At 42.2% G+C, this 18504-nt stretch overlaps 1 protein-coding gene across 1 annotated transcript in view; it reads left to right on the top strand.

Annotated features, from left to right (window-relative positions):
- Positions 1-18504, top strand: part of Kiaa1549l (KIAA1549 like) — a 279081-nt gene that overhangs the window by 213551 nt on the left and 47026 nt on the right. Inside the window, exons 14-16 of the mRNA XM_033756488.1 lie at positions 5291-5475; positions 9054-9271; positions 16077-16206. Coding sequence (XP_033612379.1) covers positions 5291-5475; positions 9054-9271; positions 16077-16206 — 533 coding nt within the window. The remainder of the gene's footprint in view (positions 1-5290; positions 5476-9053; positions 9272-16076; positions 16207-18504) is intronic.

Genomic DNA, 18504 nt, shown 5'->3' with positions numbered 1-18504 from the left:
CTCTGAGCACAGGAAGAGCGACTTGGGTTTAGCAGCTTTCTTCTCTTTCTTCTGAGGGTGGGATGCTAAGAGACATGGGTGGAGAGAGTAAAGTGACAGCACAGACAGTAGACGCTGAAGCCGTACAACAAGGTTGTTTTAGCCTTCCGTGTTCAAGGGTTCTGCAGCCTTACATTCAACCAATGGTGGATTGAAATAGTGTCTGTCTTGAACATGTGCATAACTTTTTTTGCTTGTTATTATTTCCCAAGCAATAACAACTGTTTGTGTAATATTAATATTGTATTAGGTGTTACAAGTCATCTGGAGATGTTTTAAAGTATATGAGGGTGTGTGTGCAGGTTACTTGTAAATGCTATGCCATTTATATAAGGAACTCGAATGGCCGTAGATGTTGGTATCTGTGGGCATCTTGCAATCAACTCCCTGTGGATACTGAGGAGCAACTATGCTGCTCGGGTCATGTCCTCCTTATCAAAATGGTGCCCATCCACCCTCTCAGTTCTGCCTCCTCCCTCCCCTCTCTCCCATCTCAAACTTCTTTCCTTCCTTTAGACGCATTCTCGAAGTTTATAAAGTCAAATGCCACTCACCGCCCCACCTCAGGCCTCAAATGACTCTGGACAACTCAGTGTGTGTTTCTTTGACCTTTCTGCTCTGCATGAGGCAACACGCATGTGTCTTTGTGTTTCATCATCTTGCTTTGTTTTCCTTTGTAAAATGGAATCACGGTGCTTATTGTGTGGCACGCTCCTCTGTCAGTCTGTAGACATTTACAGTACGAGGCTTTCCCCTCTTCCATTTTCAATCTGTAGAGTAGGTGGTTTCTGACCCCGTCACTCCCCACCTGGCTGGTTGAACTCTGCCCTGCCGTGATGTCTCTGCTGACCATTGTTGTCCTTGTCTGTCTGCCCTCTCTCCCGGCCTTCGAATTTTGTTTAAGTTATTTTGATTATTTAAATATTGGGTTCAGAAATAATGATAGGCCATGGCCTGAATGAAATTCAATTGCTGTTCCAGTCTGAGGTTTTTATTCATTGTATTAAGAAGCCATCTTTCCCAGTCTTCAAGTGCCTCCTTGGTTGCATTTTATTTTAGCCAAAAGTAAACCTAGTGAATTCCCAGGGTTGGTCACTGTCTTACCACAGGTTTCTGTTCAGTGAGGTTTAGATTTGGAATTTTCAACTAGAAATGATAGGACCTGCTCGTATTGTATAAAATTGACAGACATAGAAACACATTGGAATTCTAGAATAAGCCTTTATGAGACCCACACTTGTCCTTTTTAATCAAAAGACCACCCCTTTTTGACACCAGTAAGAGTTAACCAATAAAATCAATAATGCATTTGATTGAATGGGAAGATGAACCAAAGAAAGGAAGGGGGAAGGTAGGGAGAAAATAACATTGAGTGGAATCATGGGAAAATTAGAAAGGTATATCTTCATACTTTTGCTAGCCTGCAAAAAGTATTGAGCACTTGGGCTGGGGATTTAGCTCAGTGGTTCTGCCAGCTGCCTTGCAAGCACAAGGACCCAAGTTCGATCCCTGGTACTAAAAAAAAAAAGGTATTGAGCACTTGTTGGATGTAACCTCTGAGAATAGATTATTTTGCTGGCATCAAATATTCACTTTGTCTTATGGTTTACTGTCTATCCCAGAAGCTAGGGTGGCTAAGATTAGTTACTAATATCAATGTACTAGCCTGAAATTTAAAACTCTTTCTGCCTTCCACCAGTTTTGTTGCCCCTGTAGCTCCTAATATTCATCTCTTGTCAAAATAGAAACTTTAAAAGGAAAAGATCCTGTCCCGCTAGCAGCATGACTGGCAGGGTCCTTGTAGCTTGGCGCACTCATAAGCTACCAGAGCTGCAGGGCCATTTCAGAGTCTATTTCATTGATATGTTTAAATACAAGTAGGAAACTGAGATGTGACAGCTGGAATTTTGAAAGAAAAAACAGTTTGATGTTTTTCTCAACCAAATATAGACATTTGAACTTCTGGGCCAAACTCGATGTCACCTTTAAAAATGGGTTTTTCCAATAAATTTAAAAGTAGATTCAAGATTAGAGTACATACATATAGAGATTTAGCTATTCTTTACTATTTCAGTCATGTAAGAGCAAACAATGCCCCTAAGCCCTTTAAGTGTCACTCAGAGATTTCACTGTCAGGGCTCAGAGTCTAACCAGACTTCACTCCTGATACTCATGGGGAGATCAGGCAAGAGAAGAACAAGAATTAGAGAGTTTCAAGGATGAATTATCACTTCTTTGTCAGGTATCTTGAGGAGCTGGCTAAGATGAAGCTATAAAGGAATGTTTTCAGTGATTCTAGCTCAGAAGCACAGTTTCAGCTTTTATTTGTTCTTTGCTCCCCCAGTGAAGTGAAGCTCACTTTTCTTATTTTATTTTGAATGGTATATAGTCATGGTGTTGTGGAAGGAATTGGTAAGTGACACACACATAGAGACGCAGAATGGAAGTAAAATAAAAGGTTTATTTTGTCAGCAAAAGGTCGATCACACTAAGAGCACTGCCAGTGATTGACAAATGTATTTTTCCTCAAAGTCTTTAGGGGTAGAAGATACCTAAATATTTTTCTCTTTACAACAAAACCCAGAATTGTTATGTAAAGCATAATGTGCCTTTAAAAATTTTTGCCCTAGTTATGCTGCCCGCATAACTCTGCTCACAGGTTGAGGGGTGAGTGTGTCACAACTCAGAAGCAATAAAAATGCTCCATGCCATCTCTCCACCTGGTGAACATTTTAGTGATAGCATGGCTTTACCTTCTACTGGTACCTGGTCCACCAGTACTAACAAGGTCTCCTTTTCCAAGTTGGGAAGCGAGTCAGTCTTCCCTCATTCACATGTGTTTTCATTGAGCTTAATGAAGGCTGCATGTGAGATGCTGTGAAAGGTAATAGGCATCAGCCTTTGAACAGGTAGTCAGGAGCAGAGCTGATAGTGGCAGAGATGAAGACAGGCTCTAAATCAGTACCCTAAATCAGTGGAGATAAGGAACAGGAAGAAAATACTGCACAACATTGACAGGATTACTGTAAGTTGGTGGTTAGGGAAAAGTTTTCAAGGAGGAACTGAGCATATAAAGGTCTACAGAAAGAACATCCTGAGCTGAGGAAGTAGCTAATGCAAAATTCCTGAAGCGGGAACACGCCTGCTGGGTCCCCACCGTTTAGCTGGATGACTCTAGCTCAGACTTTCTCATGAGGCCACTGTGGTGGGTAAGAGTGGCTAAGGGGGAGATATAGGAGATGGGCTTAGCACGGGGCCAGCACAGCCCCTCCAGGGCCTTGTAGGAGACGAATGAGGCTTGCAGAGGGCTCTGATCAGAGGAATGATGTGATCTGGTTCCCTCTGGGAAATGTCGCCCTTCCTAGCTGTTGAAGGAAGCATATTCTAGGGGCAGGGTGATAGGCATGGAGGTGCCAAGGTGGACCCTTGTTTAGAAGGTAAATAGGTTATTCATTGCTATGTCACAAATTACCCCTATATACTCAACAAGTTAAAATGATAGTCTACATTTATTATCTCACATAATGTCTGTAAGGCAGGAATTTAGAAGCAGTTCAGCTGAATAATTCTGGCTCAGCGTTTCTTGTGAGGTCATACTGAAGATGTTAGCCTGGTATGTAGACATCTAAAAGTCTTGATGAGGCCTAGAGATGGCTGGCTCATGTAGCTGTTGGCAGGAGGCCTCAATTTGTGGCCACTTGGACCTCAAAAACCTTTTCACAGGGCTGCTTGAATGTTCTCAAAGAATGGCAACTGGCTGTTCCCTGAGTAAGTGGTCCAAGAGAGAGTAAGGCAGAAACCATCTTTTTTTTTTTTTTTTTCACATCCAAGCCTTGGAAGCAACTCACTGTTGTTTCTGCAGTTTCTTTGTGGTTATAACTGTCAGTCCCATTCACTGGTGAATATGAGTATCAGGAGGTGAGAACTATTGGAAGTAATTTGGAGATTAGCCAGTTACCATAGATGGCTTTTACTGTAGTTGTCCACATGGGAGATAATGACAGCGGACAGGCATGAGTTGCCCAGCAAAACTACCCTCTAAAATTGTACATGTTTCTAGTAACATGTCTGAATAGAGATTTCTCTCTGTTATCGGCTGCTTGATGGCCTGCTATTTGCAAACCAGTCCCCGGAAGTTTAAAAAAAAAAGTCTAATTATTACATCCATTATTAGACTCTGAGGTGTCTTAGCCACATTGTAAAATAACAATATACCTGGCTGATTTGACAGATCTTCTGGGATTACGGTAAGCGACAAAATGATATAAACTATGCGTTTTTCAATAATTTAAGTAACATCCCAATCTCTTGAGCAGATGGAGGAAAGATGAAGTACTTCCATTGAATTCATATTTTATATAATACCTGTTTTGCTTCTAAATTGTCTGCTGGGTTAGTTATTTGAACAGGCTTAATTTATCTCTTGCTGAGCCATACTCAAAGCACTGGCATTCCTACCATTATTTCATGGGAACGTGTCTTAAGCACTAATAAATCAGCAAGATACCAGTGGCCCTGGAACTTCTGTCAGCTCAGTTATGGAAGCACAAAGCCTACTGGTGTCTTTTAGCTATGGTTGCAGAGTGATCTGTTCAATAGAATTAATTTAACAAAGTGTGGGTGGAAATACGTCTCTTTAATTAGGGGACTCATCTGTAGCTTTACATTAGTTTCTCTGGCAAGTTATTTCATAGCTTGTTTTTGTTTTAGACGAATGAAAAAAAAACAGCAAAACACACACACACGCACACACGCACACACACACACACACAGCCCAAATCATTGGAGAAACAGCCTTAAAAGAAAAACCAAAAGTGACCACATTTAACTTCATGACAAACTCTACAGCTTCGGTGACAAGGATTGCACTGAATACCATTGCTCTGGTGGTGATCAGATCTTAATAGTTACAGGGTTTGGCCATATTTACTGTTCTCATTTCTAAAAACATAGAGGACAGATTTACTTTTTATTTTCTTAAATGTTATTTGTCACGTATTTAAGATGGGTTTTGCCTCTTAAATTCAAATCTTTAAAACTCTTTCCTATCCACTGTTAACACAATGGCAGAATAAATAGTATAGATCTTACATTTAGAAGAAAAGCCCGAGCAGCGGGAACTGCTTGGCACAGAACCAGACATTGTTGTCTCTGAGGTTGTTCTGAATAAAGTGATGTCCTGTAACAGCAGCGAGCCTCGCATCCATTCTCCCGTGCATCGTAAAATTGATGGGTTTGTGTTGTGCTCTAGTACCTGGCACTAGTGATGAAGAGGAGGGAGCCGTTCTGTTTGACAGCTCTGGCAAGGCGGCAGCAGATCCCTTCGACACGTCTTCCGGGTCTGTGCAGCTCATCGCGATCAAACCCACAGCCCTGCCTGTGGCGCAGCCCACCTCGGACAGGAGCCAGGACTCCTCGGCGGTGCTCAACGGTGAGGTGAGCACCCAGTGCGACCCGGTGTAGGCGAGTCCAGCCAGTCCTTGGGGGGCTCATGAGGGAGTAGCCTCCCAGCATGCTGGGTGCCTGTAGCTCTGCACACACGAGACCTCACAGGAATGACTCAGGACACAAGTCACCCAAACAAGTCTGCTGAATGATGTTTTCAGAGCATTTTCTATACTTGGTGGAAACCCAGAGGGAATCTTTAAAGCACTGTGACTATGAAAAGAAGCATCAGAAGTTCTGTGTCCCCCAGTATGCACACACACACATGCACACACATACAACACACACCGAGAGCCTTCCACTTTTCTTTAGCACCCTCCTTCCGCCCGAGATGTCATCGTTACAGTGATGGGAGGGGTCTGAATTGAGAGGGAGGGGAAGCACAGATTGTCACATGGACAAGGACCCTCTATCAGCTTTGAAATGAAATTTATTGCTTTGAGCTTACTTCTTTCAGAAGGATATCAATGGATGTTACAATGTTAATCAACTTCCCTGAGTCAAAAAAAAAATTCTATAGCATATATCAGAGAGTGATGATTTTATTTTAAAAAATCAGAGATAATAGATAAAAATGATGATAGATAATAGATAGATGCTTAACAGATAATAGGTGATGATAGATAACAGGTAATTGATAGATAGATGATAGCTGAGAGTCTGGAGGACAAGAGGTCAAATAGAAATTATCTGCCATTCTTCCATTTTGTGTAGCAGAATGGTCAATGGGTTTATGAATCTTTAAGAAGAGATTATGGAACCTGCTTGTGAACATTTATATTACACATGTGTGCTCGTGGACGCACACACACACACACACACACACAGACTCAGACACCTGCTTATGTTTTTCTCTGGTGAAAAGCCATCAGGTTAATTATTCATTACATTCCTTTCTACCCCACCATTGTTACCTGCAACAGGTGGGAAATTTCCAAAGTTTTGAACTCTTCTTCCCATCACACCTCAAGGAAATGCCATAGCCCCAAACAACTGGGTGTCATAACTGCACATGGTAATTTTCCACCATCTGGAACATTTATAAAAATGCTCACGAGCCTGATTCAGGAAGCACCTTCTCTTCTCTGGGTATAAAGACTAAGCTGGTCTATAGATAGGCTGACACCACAACCAGTTTTAGATTTATGGAGCACTTCTGTTTTAGCTTCCTCATTTTTTAGACAAAAACCCTCATGCCTGAAGGTTGCTCAAAGTCACACTGAAGGTCATTATGGCAGCCATAGTGCTCAGGTGCCTTGACTCCCTGTTCAGTGCTCCTTCGCTCTCTTTAGCAGCACTGTGCTTACAAAACATCCTCAAGCTAGGCTACAAGGGTTTGAATCCCAGCTCCTACACTTACTGTCTATACAACCTTAGCCAGGTTCGTTAACTCCTCTGTGTTTCAGCATCTCCACCCATGAAATGGACCTACTCTGAGGCCAAATCAGTTGGTATACGTAAGGTGTGTGGAACTATGTCTAACATACAATAAACCTTTCTTATTACTATCAATTAGTCAACAAGAAAAATTGATTCATGAGGTGTGAATATTTAAATTTTTAAAATTTCTTACAGTAAAAGACACACTGCCATTAATTCCCCTCGTACATTCCCCTCACTTCAAACCTACTCACCTCATCATTCTTATTTTCTGAAGCAGTTCTGGAAGTGCCCTTTCATGAGCGTCTTTAGTTGCTCATTCATGGCCACCTTGATGTCCTGGATCAATTCAAAAATGTTTACATTTCATAGTTATATCGACTTTGAGGAAGAGCCAGAAGTCACACGGAGTTATATCGGTGAATAGGGTGGATGAGCACACAACATAATTTTTTTTTTTTTTTTTTTTTTTTTTTGGTACTGGGGATCGAACTCAGGTCGTTGCTCTTGCAAGGCAGTCACCAGAACCACTGAGCTAAATCCCCAGCCCACAACATAATGTTTTTATGAGCCTGCTTTTCTGTTGGATGGCACTTGGCAGCAGTGTGCAATGTATTTTTTTATTGCACCTCGTGACAACACTCGCAAAAGAAGACTTCCAGAACTGCTTCAGAAAGTACCAAGAATCATAGGACAAGTGTGTTTGGAGTGAGAGGGGTACTTTGAGGGGGATTAATGGCCATGTGTCTCTTACTATAATAATTTTTAGTTAAAGCACACCATATTTTTTGATCAGCTCTTGTGTGTATTTTATTCCCCATAGCTCTATAATTTGCCTGGGGGTCTTTCTAAAGCCAGTCACAGCCACTGAATCTTTTCCTTGGATGCAGTTCCACCACCAACGTGCAAGCCTGTCACATTAAATCAATGAGAGCTGGTCTTGATGAGGCCCCTCTGTCTGGCTATGGACTCCGTAATGGCTGCCATGGCTGGATCTGTCACAGTTCAGTGACAAGAGCGTCATCCAGACAGACTCCAAATCTAGGGCAGATCTGACTTCCCACCCCTTTTTCCTTCCGGCCTCATCATCCAGTCACAGAAAGAGAACAGATGAGCATTTTCCTCTTCCAGAAATGGATCATTGCTACATTTAGGCACTGAGAGGAATGGACTTTGCTTCCATTTGGATCGGAAGAGAGACCTGAACAACTCTGTAATTTGTGACCTAGTGGAGCTCGACACAGATTACTCTATAATCTTCTTTCTTCTTTTCTTATGGGTGGCTGGTCTAAATGAAGAAAACATTACCCTTAAGCCATACATTTTCCTTTTTTGAATTACAGGAAATTCTTTTAAAGATTTTTTAAAAAGAAAACATAATCACAACCTAGAAAGTTCAGAAATGCGGGGGTGACGTCCTCATCATTTGTTGTTTATGAAGCATGGCCATCTGCTTCTGACTTTCATAGGTCAGAGGGATAGTGGCTACGTTCCTTTCTGAAAGAACAAACTATAGGCTTTGCCTCATACAGCAGGACCTGGTTGGCATCCATAGTCATACAAAGCTTTAAAATAATTTCTTTCTTGGGCCAGGGATTTAGCTCAGTGGTTCCGCTGCCTGCCTCACAAGTACAAGGACCTGAGTTTGATCCCCGGTACCAGAAAAAAAAAAAAAATTTCTTTCTTAAAAGAGACGTGGACTACAGAAATATCGCTGATCATGTGGAAAGGACTTGGCAGCAGAATGTTTGTCCTGCCTTCCCACCCACTCATTCCAACTCGCCCTCTTCAGGGCTGTCTCGTCCAGCTAGGCCTCAGCCAAAGACCAGGGGAGGTCATTAGGTCCCAAGGACTGGTGCTAGACTGGGTACTAAGAACTAGTTAACACTGCCAGGTCAGAGACTCCCACATCAAGGACCCAAAAAGAAGTAGGCAGAGTTAAGGTAAATGCCAGAAAGCAAAGAGCCCAGAGTCAGACCTAGACTGGAGCAGAATCGGGCAGGCTCAGGAAAAGGAGATCCTGACAGAGGGGCTGAGGTCACTTAGTGAGTACCCAGCTTCGCATTGTTTGTGGGCACAGGATGGGTCTGGAGGTTCAGAGAACCAGAGTTGAAGCCTAGGGTGGCTTTTCCAGGAGCTGTGACCTTCTGGTGAAAGTCTCCCTGTGTCGCCATGGTCTCTCTCCTCAGGTAAACAAAGCCCTAAAGCAGAAGTCAGATATCGAGCACTATCGGAACAAGCTGCGCCTCAAAGCCAAGAGGAAGGGGTATTATGACTTCCCTCCAGTGGAGACAAACAAGGGCTTGACCGAAAGAAAAAAGATGTATGAAAAAGCCCCAAAGGACATGGAGCACGTTTTGGATCCAGACACGGAACTGTGTGCTCCATTCACCGAGTCTAAAAACAGGTGTGGACTCTATGGGATTCTTTTTTTCTCAAATAAATTCACAGTTTTATTAGTATATGTTTGTGATGCATAATCAAGTATTCATCGCGGTGTATTGGCACATGTACATATCACATTTGACCCTTTTTACTTCCCCTTCCTCCCATCTCCCCCCATTTCCAAATCCCTTTCCTATCCCCGCAACGTCTATCTTCCTGTTTCCTACCACTTCTCTTTTACTTTGCTTTTTATTTATACTTTAGGCATCTCATAAGAGAGAAAGCGGTAATGTTTAACTTTCTGTACCTGATTTATCTCTCTTAGCATTACAGACTCGAGGGATTCTCTTTAAGTCACTGTAGCATGGGTGGGATGAGGGCTGAGGATACCTCACGCAATATGGACTTGGTCCCTTGATCTGGAGCCTTAGGATTGGGATCCTTGTGGGCCACCGATGTGGGCCACACTGGTCCATGCAGGCATAATGAATCTGGAGAAGACTAAAACTGAAGCTATTTTTAGAATACCGCAAATAAGCATAATTGTCCTTCAGCTTAGTATTTTCAAGCCAGTTGCTGTTTCAGAGCTAGGGGAAGATACAGTTATACCTAGTTATGCAACTTCCAGATCAAGAGACCTTATATTTTTCAATTATGTTGGTGGCTCTTGTACAAGAAGAGCAAATTTCACACGTCACCTTTTCATTCAGCCTCACGAAGTATTTACCAAGCTCTTGCTCAGTGCTGTGTTCAGGTTCATCTCATTCATTCATGGATTGGTTCACATTTATTGTTACCTGCTATGAGTCAGGTACCAGTCAAGATGCTCTACTGACGTGCCATGTGTGCCTTTTCTCATTCCTTCAGTTCCTTCGACTTTGTGATGGACAGGACAGTCTGATTACTGCTCCTGTGGAACTGACGAGAGCAAGATACTTACCCAAAAGTGCTAATCACAGGCCTGATGGGTGTGTGAAGTGTGGCTTGCTGTAAAGAGCACCTAGTCTCTGAGGCAGGGCTTGGCCAAGTGATTTGAACCAGTGTCTGTCTCTGCCTGTTCTGTGCTGCTATTACAGAATGCCTTATACTGGGTAATTTATAATGAGCAGAAATTAATTAATTTTCTCACAGTCCTGGAGGCTGGGAAGGCCAAGATCAAAGTACCAGCAAGGTACTTGCAAGGGCTTTCTTCCTTCATCATCATATATGGAAGGCAGAAAGACAGAAGAGGGCAAGAAGGGGACCAAACTTAGCCCTCTTACAAGAGCATTCACGTGACCCATGAGAGTAGAATCTTGTGGCCCTATCACCTTCTAAATGCCCAACTCCTCACCCTGCCAAAATAACAGCTGCATTTTCACATGAGTTTTGGAGGGGAGGAACACTCCAACCAGAGCACTGCCTTCTAAGCTTTGCTGCCAGCTGAGCAGAGTGGCTGCACACATTGGGATTGAGTGATGGGACAGTTCCTGGCCGGAATGAGTATTTATGCAAAGCAAAAATGACTGTGTGACAGGCTTGAATCAAAGCCATACCATCAAGTAGGGCGCTGGGACTAACTTTTATGAATCGAATCAATGTCATTTATTTTCAATAAAGAAAAGAGGAAATTCTAAACCAGGGCTTAATTTACCATGCTTCTGATTAGACTGGGTTGGTATGAGGAGCTATTGACATGAAATCACACCGTGACAGACTTTACAATGCACGTGTCATCGTTAATAGTGATAGGAAAAAGAGAAGAAAGAGGGTAGATTTCATAAGGGGGACTGGTGGCAACTTTAGATTTTACTTTGCAGTTTGGTACTCTGCTTCAATGGTCTTTATAGGGTGAGGTGGCTGCTATTTCCCTAGTTTCCTGCTGATATGTGAGGAAAATCAATCAACCGTGATGTATAAATAAGAGAAACTTAGACTGGTTGTTACTGGAGAAACAAATAAAATTTTTGGTGATAGCCTTTTCTGAGAAGAAAATTAACAACCATTTTTGGGGCGTGCCAGGCCACATGCTGAAGGCGCTTTGGCGGCCTGCTGCTGTCACTGTGTGTGTGGTTGATTCTCGGTAAATATCTGTTGAAAACAGTGATTCAGTGCGGCACCCAGAATAATTGTATTCTACAGCACCAAAGATATATTTTTTAAATTTGACCAGTTAAGGAGAAAAGATGGAAAGCCACAAACTGAGTGAGCTGGGGAATACGGATGGAGAAAGGATCAGTGGGAGATGGGCTGGGGGAGGAAGATAATCAGAAAAGAACAGGGAAGCAGGCTGTCCCTAAGCTCAGTTTGAGGGAGGTGTGTGAGCTCGGAGGTGTTATTCCTGACACAGACTGCTGCTGACACCACAGGCTGCCTGCTGCTTCGCTCTTGTCACAGGTTAGAACTACCTGTTAATTGGTGTTCACAGCGCAACCCTCCAGAGATTCTGCCACAGCTGAGCACAGTGAGGGAATGGTTCTCCAGTCCAGAGAGAGCATCAGTAATCAGAATTTTGCTTCTGACCAAAGTTAAATAAAATGACACAAAGTTTAGATTCTAGATGTTGACTCACCATCAAATCTTTTAAAATAGTTTTCATGACTTTTTCCCCTAAAATCAGAAAAACACTGTGGGGGACCAGCCCCCACTAATCGAACAGTACCTGAAGGAGAGAGTGAGGATTGAAAAAAGGAAAGACACTCTAGGCAGAGTGGAGACAAAAGACTGCTTTATTTGAGGCAAACCTGGTTATTTATACACACATTGTCAGCAAAAATCTACACAAGAAACACCTGCAGAAAGACACCACAAGAGAATGTTTAGACACCATAACATTTTACAATTCCTAAAGGTCAAAAAGGTATTCACATGCACTTTGGGCTGGAGTGCTCTCTTTCTCTGATCACTGTGACTTCTGTTGACATTAAGTTGATAGATTAACGCCTTGTTGTTAAACCACCTCTAGTTTTCTGCATACTATTGCTAGGTGAGAGTTTCAGTTTCCCCACAAAACACTCCATTTTATGTTATAAACTCTTAACTGAGCCTCAAAGTGCAGTCTACCTGAGATGGTGCCCCTCAGCCCTCACTGCACCTGTTGAGGCCAGCAGCATCCTGCTGTCTACAAACCTCTAAGGCTCCACTCAAAGCGGTTTTTCAGCAGCCACCAATCAGAAGTGTCAGGTCGTTAATGTACTGTGCAGCACCCTTAGCTAATGACAGATGGACACAGGTAGATAAATATACAAATTTTCTAGTCTCTGAATTGGATGCTATGACATCTGGAGTGTTGCTAAATCCAGAGGAACTGGCCATCCCAGTGCAGTCCAATTCTTATGGTAGTGATGGAAAGGACTTCCCCGAAAATACGCTTTTCACATGCAAACCAACCACTCCACAACAGGCACCCCAGCCATCTTCTTCAGAGGATCTCATGGGGCTTGCATTCTGGGCTGTTATCCACCTGCCTACATCATCCTGGGGCCAGGTAGCAGACAGCTGGGGACATCTTACCCCATCCTATGTCTGCTTACCCTGCCCCACCTATTACTTCCATAGAACACTTTCCACATTCTCCACTTGTATGCAAGTCACCACATTGTGTGTGTCTAGAGGAGCCAACCTAAGGCTCCGAAGTAACCCATAAAGACGAAGTTGCTGTGATAGAAAGTGTGGCTTCTTCCTTGTCAGTAGTTCTAGACCTTCTCTGTGGAACCGCAGGGTTCCACGGAGCAGTTTGCAAACTGCTTTCTTAGACTACGCTGAGATCAAAAGCCTCTTAAAAATCCAAGTAAAATACTTAATTATACACCAAGTAATATTTTTAGAGCTAAAAAATATATCAAATTTACATGTTCCAAAATTCATTACCTTGATAAAAAATACAGCAAAATACCAACAAGAAATGAGTACACCTAATGGAAATCCATTTGTTTAAGATAGACAATTTCTCTGCCTAGAAGCCTAATTTATTTCTAAGCAGATGTTCTCACACCAGGCACACATTGGTGGTCTGGTCAGTTGAGATCCATGTTCAACAACAGTCTTTATGCCATGCATCATAATTGGCTCTGAGGCAAGAGTAGACTGGTGGATACTCCACTGTAGAAGCTCTAACCCACATTCATCGTTCTTGAAGGGGCTTATGCATCTCAGTATTGTATTTCTAATACCTACAGAGGTACCTACTGAAATGTCAATTGTCAACCCTCCTGGTTACTCTTCTGCCAGCCCTTTAGTGAATCTCTTCTAAATGCGCTAATTAGCAGTCTCAAGACAAGTCTGCTTTTTCAAAAAAGTATCCATAATTAGGTCAAGGATAAGAATTCCCTGGTTCTGCTGAAGTCTGAGTCACTCACGAGCTCACTGAGGTTGGGTGCCTTCCCTGAAGAAAGCCTCTAATTGCAGATAACTGGAAAGAACAATTTATAATATCACGTTGTCAGCTCCTATGTTAGTCAGGAGTCATTTGGTTGCAAATGATGGATATTCACCACAAACTAGTTAAATAAAAAAGCAATGTATTATTGAGCATTATTGAAAGGTCAGCCCTTTGACGCAGCTGGACTGGGGTGGGGGAGTCATACAATTTCTCCTGTACTCCTGTATTTGCTCTTGTTCTCTCTTCACTCTTTGCCAGTCTCGTTGGGAGGCTCTAACTTCCTGGTGGCAAACTGCATGCCAAAAACTCCAGGCTTGGGTCCCCAACTTCTTAGAAATCTCGGTGCCAGGAAAATCTCTTTCCTAGTTGCCCTAGAAAAAGTCCTGAGGCCCAGTCTTATTGGACCAACTCATGCCTTATACTGACCAATCACACAGCCATCAGCATGTAATGCTGTGATTGGTCAAACCTAAGTCAGTTGCCTACCCTCAGAGGAAAAGTACCTCCAGGCAACATCCTGCTGCTCTCATCAATAGAAGGTAATGGACAGTAGGAAGACAATGACAACAAATGCTCCCAAAAGAGGTATAAATTCCTCAAGGTAAAGGAGAAGATTTAACAATGTCTGTTTCATTCCCAAAGCAAATTGCAAGAGTATTGCTTTGCCTTGGAATATTAATATCTGTCTTAAACTGTGTGTGTCTGTAATGCTATGACAAATTTATTGTATGTTCTTGAAAATGTGTGTATGCCTGCTAGTTTTCTGGTATCCCACGTAGTCCCTGGGAATAAATGGTGTAATCTCTTCCCCTTTGGCACATAAATAGCTAGAATCTTAGAACCAAGACATACAATCTTGTATGTAAGGAGTTCTCTGAAGATAAGTGGTCTGGCAGTGCACATTATGTCCAGAGAAATGAGAGGAAATTTGTATATTTTGTCACTCTCATGAAAGTCACCTGTCCCTCCTGGGTCTCACTCCCTGCTCTTAAAAGTTGTCTCTTGTGGGAGAAGTGAGGCATAACCATCATCCCCTTTATGTTGCTGTTTTCTTTCCTGTCTTCCACTATATTCCTCCAATGACAAGCGGCAACTAGACAGTGGTGACCACTGTTTGGATTTTCTAAAAGTAGCTGAGTAGAGCCTCAGAAGGTGCTACTCTCAGACCTAAAATATTCTACCCACATTAGGATGGGGCTGGCTCTATTTACGATGTGGCTTCTCCCCAGAGTAGCTTCCCTGACCATCCTACCTCCAGTTGGCCCTCATCCCAGCCGTCCTCTGTCAGAGTTCCTTGTTTTTCTTAATAGCATGTTCTGAAAGTATCGTGTTGTATCTCCCTCTTTCACAGTACCAGTTTTATAGTAGGAACTCAGTAAAGGAAGACTAGGTGGATGGATGAATGGATGGATGGCCCTTTGTTATTTGGTTTTCTACTAGTGTGACAAAATGCCTGAGATAAATCAACTTAAGAAGGAGAGGTGTATTTTGGCTCATAGTTTCAGAGGTTTCCAATTCTTAAGAGCTTGGCCACATCATTGTGGGCCTGAGAAAAGGCTGAACATCATAGGGGAGAACACATGGTAGAGCACAGGTGCTCACTCGTGGTGGTAGCCAAGAAGGGGAGAGAGGGAGAGTGCCAAGGATAAGATCTAGCCTTCAAGGGAATGCCCCAAGGACCTACTTCTTTCTACTAGACCCCACCTCCTAAGTTTCCACTACCTTCCAGTAATCCAGGAAATTGTGAATTATGAGGCTAGAGTCCTTATGATACAATCACATTCCAAATGCCTTACCCCGACCTCTGCTGTGCTAAGGACAAAGCCTTCAACACATGAGCTTTTAGGGACATTTCAGCCAAACCATAACAGGCTCCAAATTGCCTCTAGGTTTATGGGTTCTTAGTTCAGAAGGAACTCCACTGTGAGACCTGTAGGAAAGAAATCTATCAACAATCACTATAGTAGGCAGCCTGCTAGCTGCAGGGATTATTAATACACTATAAGTCGTGCACTTGAAATCAGAAGAATTAAAAAGAACAAGAGGCCGCTGAGTCAACAAAGTCAGCAAAGGCAAGTGTGTTCTGCCAGGCTTAGCTGTCTGCAAAGGTCGAGCGGGAGCCCCTGGCCTTGCCATTGGCAGAATTTTAGATGAGTTTGCAGTGTTGAAATGGATGGTAGTTACCTAGTTTTCATATGAAAGAGCACTTATAATTTAGCCACATGGTTGCAGCATCTGGAGCAAACAAAAACCAAAAAAATACCCCCCAAAAAAGAAAAAAAAAACAAAAACCCCTTTCTTCTACTTTTTCTACTGCCTGTTAAGGCCAGGGAGCAAATCCCATCGATTGTGAGGATTTGTGTGGCAAATGCAAACCCTTCATTGGTTGCTTGTAGTTTTGGATCAGTGGAGAATTCCATCTGTCAGGGCATTTGCTGTATCATAACAGTTGTTGAATTTTCTTCAGGCAACAGATGAAGAACTCTGTCTACCGAAGCCGGCAGTCTCTGAACAGCCCTAGTCCAGGAGAAACCGAGATGGACCTTCTGGTCACTCGGGAGCGACCCCGGCGTGGAATCCGGAACAGTGGATACGATGTGAGTCTCTGGCGGGCTGGGGTGAACACAAGCTGCGCTTTCCCCTAAAAGCAAGAATGACAGAGCATCCCAGAATGTTTCAGTTTACTACATGTTTATGGAAATTGAAAATGCACTAAAATGCTTTCTGTTTTTTATTACCTCTTTTGCAAAATAATCCTACTTGGAATGTGTCAGAGTAACACATTGTGCTGAAAGGATCATAATTTGTAAATTGCAGTTTTGCAAATATTACTGACCCAAAACCAGTAGAGGTTCTTAAAGTCATTAATTTATTTCCTTCTGTCTTCAGAACTCAGTAAGAACCATGGGACTCGGTTAGAATTAATTTGAACACAGGCTTCTTTTATTTCATAGCAATGTTAAATATTGGACTTGTTCCTGATTTCATAACTCCTCAATATACCATGGAAACAATGAGATGTTTGGCAGAGAGAGTGGTGATTTTGTATGACAAAGCACATGTGTGTGTTCAGTGACACATCCAAGCTTCAGAAATTCTCCTGATCCTTTCAGACTTCCCCACGTGAGGAATTGCATCCCCGTGCCTCCTATCAACCTGTGTACATCCTGAACATGGAGTTGCATCCATGAACTCGTGTGAATTATTCTGGACTGAGATGTTCAGTAATGTTGCTCCCTGTCCCACAGTTTCAAAGGGTCTTGATATACTCTTAGCCTTCGTGAAAAGTATTTATTTTCATTCCTCTAAGATGTTTCTCTAATTACAAATTAAAATTTTTCTGTAATAAACACTATAATTCAAATATGTCTGGAGAAACTTGTGTTATAATTTGAGAAGGTATAGTTGGAAAATGACAGTGGATTTCTTAAATATATCATGCTTACTTGATGAAAAGAATATTTTCCCTTGAATATCTCCACAAAAGCTTAAAATGAGATTTTTTTAATGGGTCAGTTGAGAAACAAGGATGTTTTACCTAATTTGCGTCTCTGCTGACTTCCTGATATTTAAACTTGATGTTTACATTGGTAGTGATACTGTTTATCTTTTGGGTTTTTTTTTTTTCTTTTTCATAGAAGTTTAAAAGTTTCGTTGTATAAAATTCCAAATACTAAGAGCATGTTTTCTTCTTCAATTAGGTTAAACTATTCTAGCAGATAATTTTTCTCCTCATATAAAATATTTCCTATACCAAAGACATTCATTGATTTTATCATCAGTATGACTAAAAATCAGCAGAAGTTTTAAGTTTCCAGTTACCCCTTCTACCAAGAGCAATCATTTTTCCTAGATGCTTGCTTAGTTAGGGACATTTTTTTCCTCCTCAAGTACCTGACATATGACAGATTTTTTAGTTTATTTTAAGAATGGTATCAATAAATGTTATAGTTTAGATCTATGGTATCTTCCAAAAGGCTTATGTGTTCAGAGGTGGGGCTTTTGTGAGGTAATTGAGTGGTGGGGGTGGATTAACCCACTGAAGAGTTCAGAGCTGAATGTGCTCTTAGGAAGTGCATCCTGACTGAAGGTGGTCATTGGAGCCATGCTTTGCAAGGGTGTTATCTCCTCCCCCATCTTCCCTTTGTTCTGTGCTTCCTGGCCACCATGGCATGAGCAGCTTTCCTCCGCCAGACCCTTCTGTCATGACCTTCCTCCCGTCAGCCAGCTGACTGTGAATCCTCTAAAAACCACGAACCAAATCCACCTTTCCTCCTATAAGTTGTAGATGTTGGGCATTGTGTCCAGTGACAAGAAAGTGACTAAGACAGTAGGTTTCTTGTGGGAGTGTAGGCATGGATACTTTTACATTTACGGGGAGATGAGCCAGAAGTCCCTCTAATAATTATAAAAGGGGAACACTGCACATCCTTTTAACCATGTGATATGACTTGCAGTATTCACCTAGTACCTTAGGAATGTTGTGTTAGTAAAATAACTAAAACAATAGCATTTTGCTGGGGGTGGGGAGGTCCGGGGATCAAACTCAGGACCTTGCACTTTTCAGATAGGAGGCAGAACCACTGAGCTAAATCCTCAGCCCTTACCTAAAACAATAGAAGAGCAATTCTTAAAAGTACATTGGTCACTCATCTCGTCACTTATAAATATTCCAAGTACAGATTACTTTCAGGAGGCTCTCTTCATTCTAATAGATTTTTCAAAATTATTTATTTGAGAAGCATGTGTAACCTAAAAACATAAATATAAACTTTCTGAAGAAAAAATCATCTTGGACACTTTCAACACTTCAAAGCATTGGCTGTAAGAATGACACCAATGCTGGGCCTGGACTATAGCTCAGCGGCAGAGCACTTGTCTGGAGAGTGTGAGGT

The sequence above is a fragment of the Fukomys damarensis genome, unplaced genomic scaffold (genome assembly GCF_012274545.1).
Source record: "Fukomys damarensis isolate Sample0158 unplaced genomic scaffold, DMR_v1.0_HiC HiC_scaffold_27, whole genome shotgun sequence".
Taxonomy (NCBI): domain Eukaryota; kingdom Metazoa; phylum Chordata; class Mammalia; order Rodentia; family Bathyergidae; genus Fukomys; species Fukomys damarensis.
Note: the sequence above shows the minus strand (reverse complement) of the source record. Positions and strands in the feature narration are given on the sequence as shown.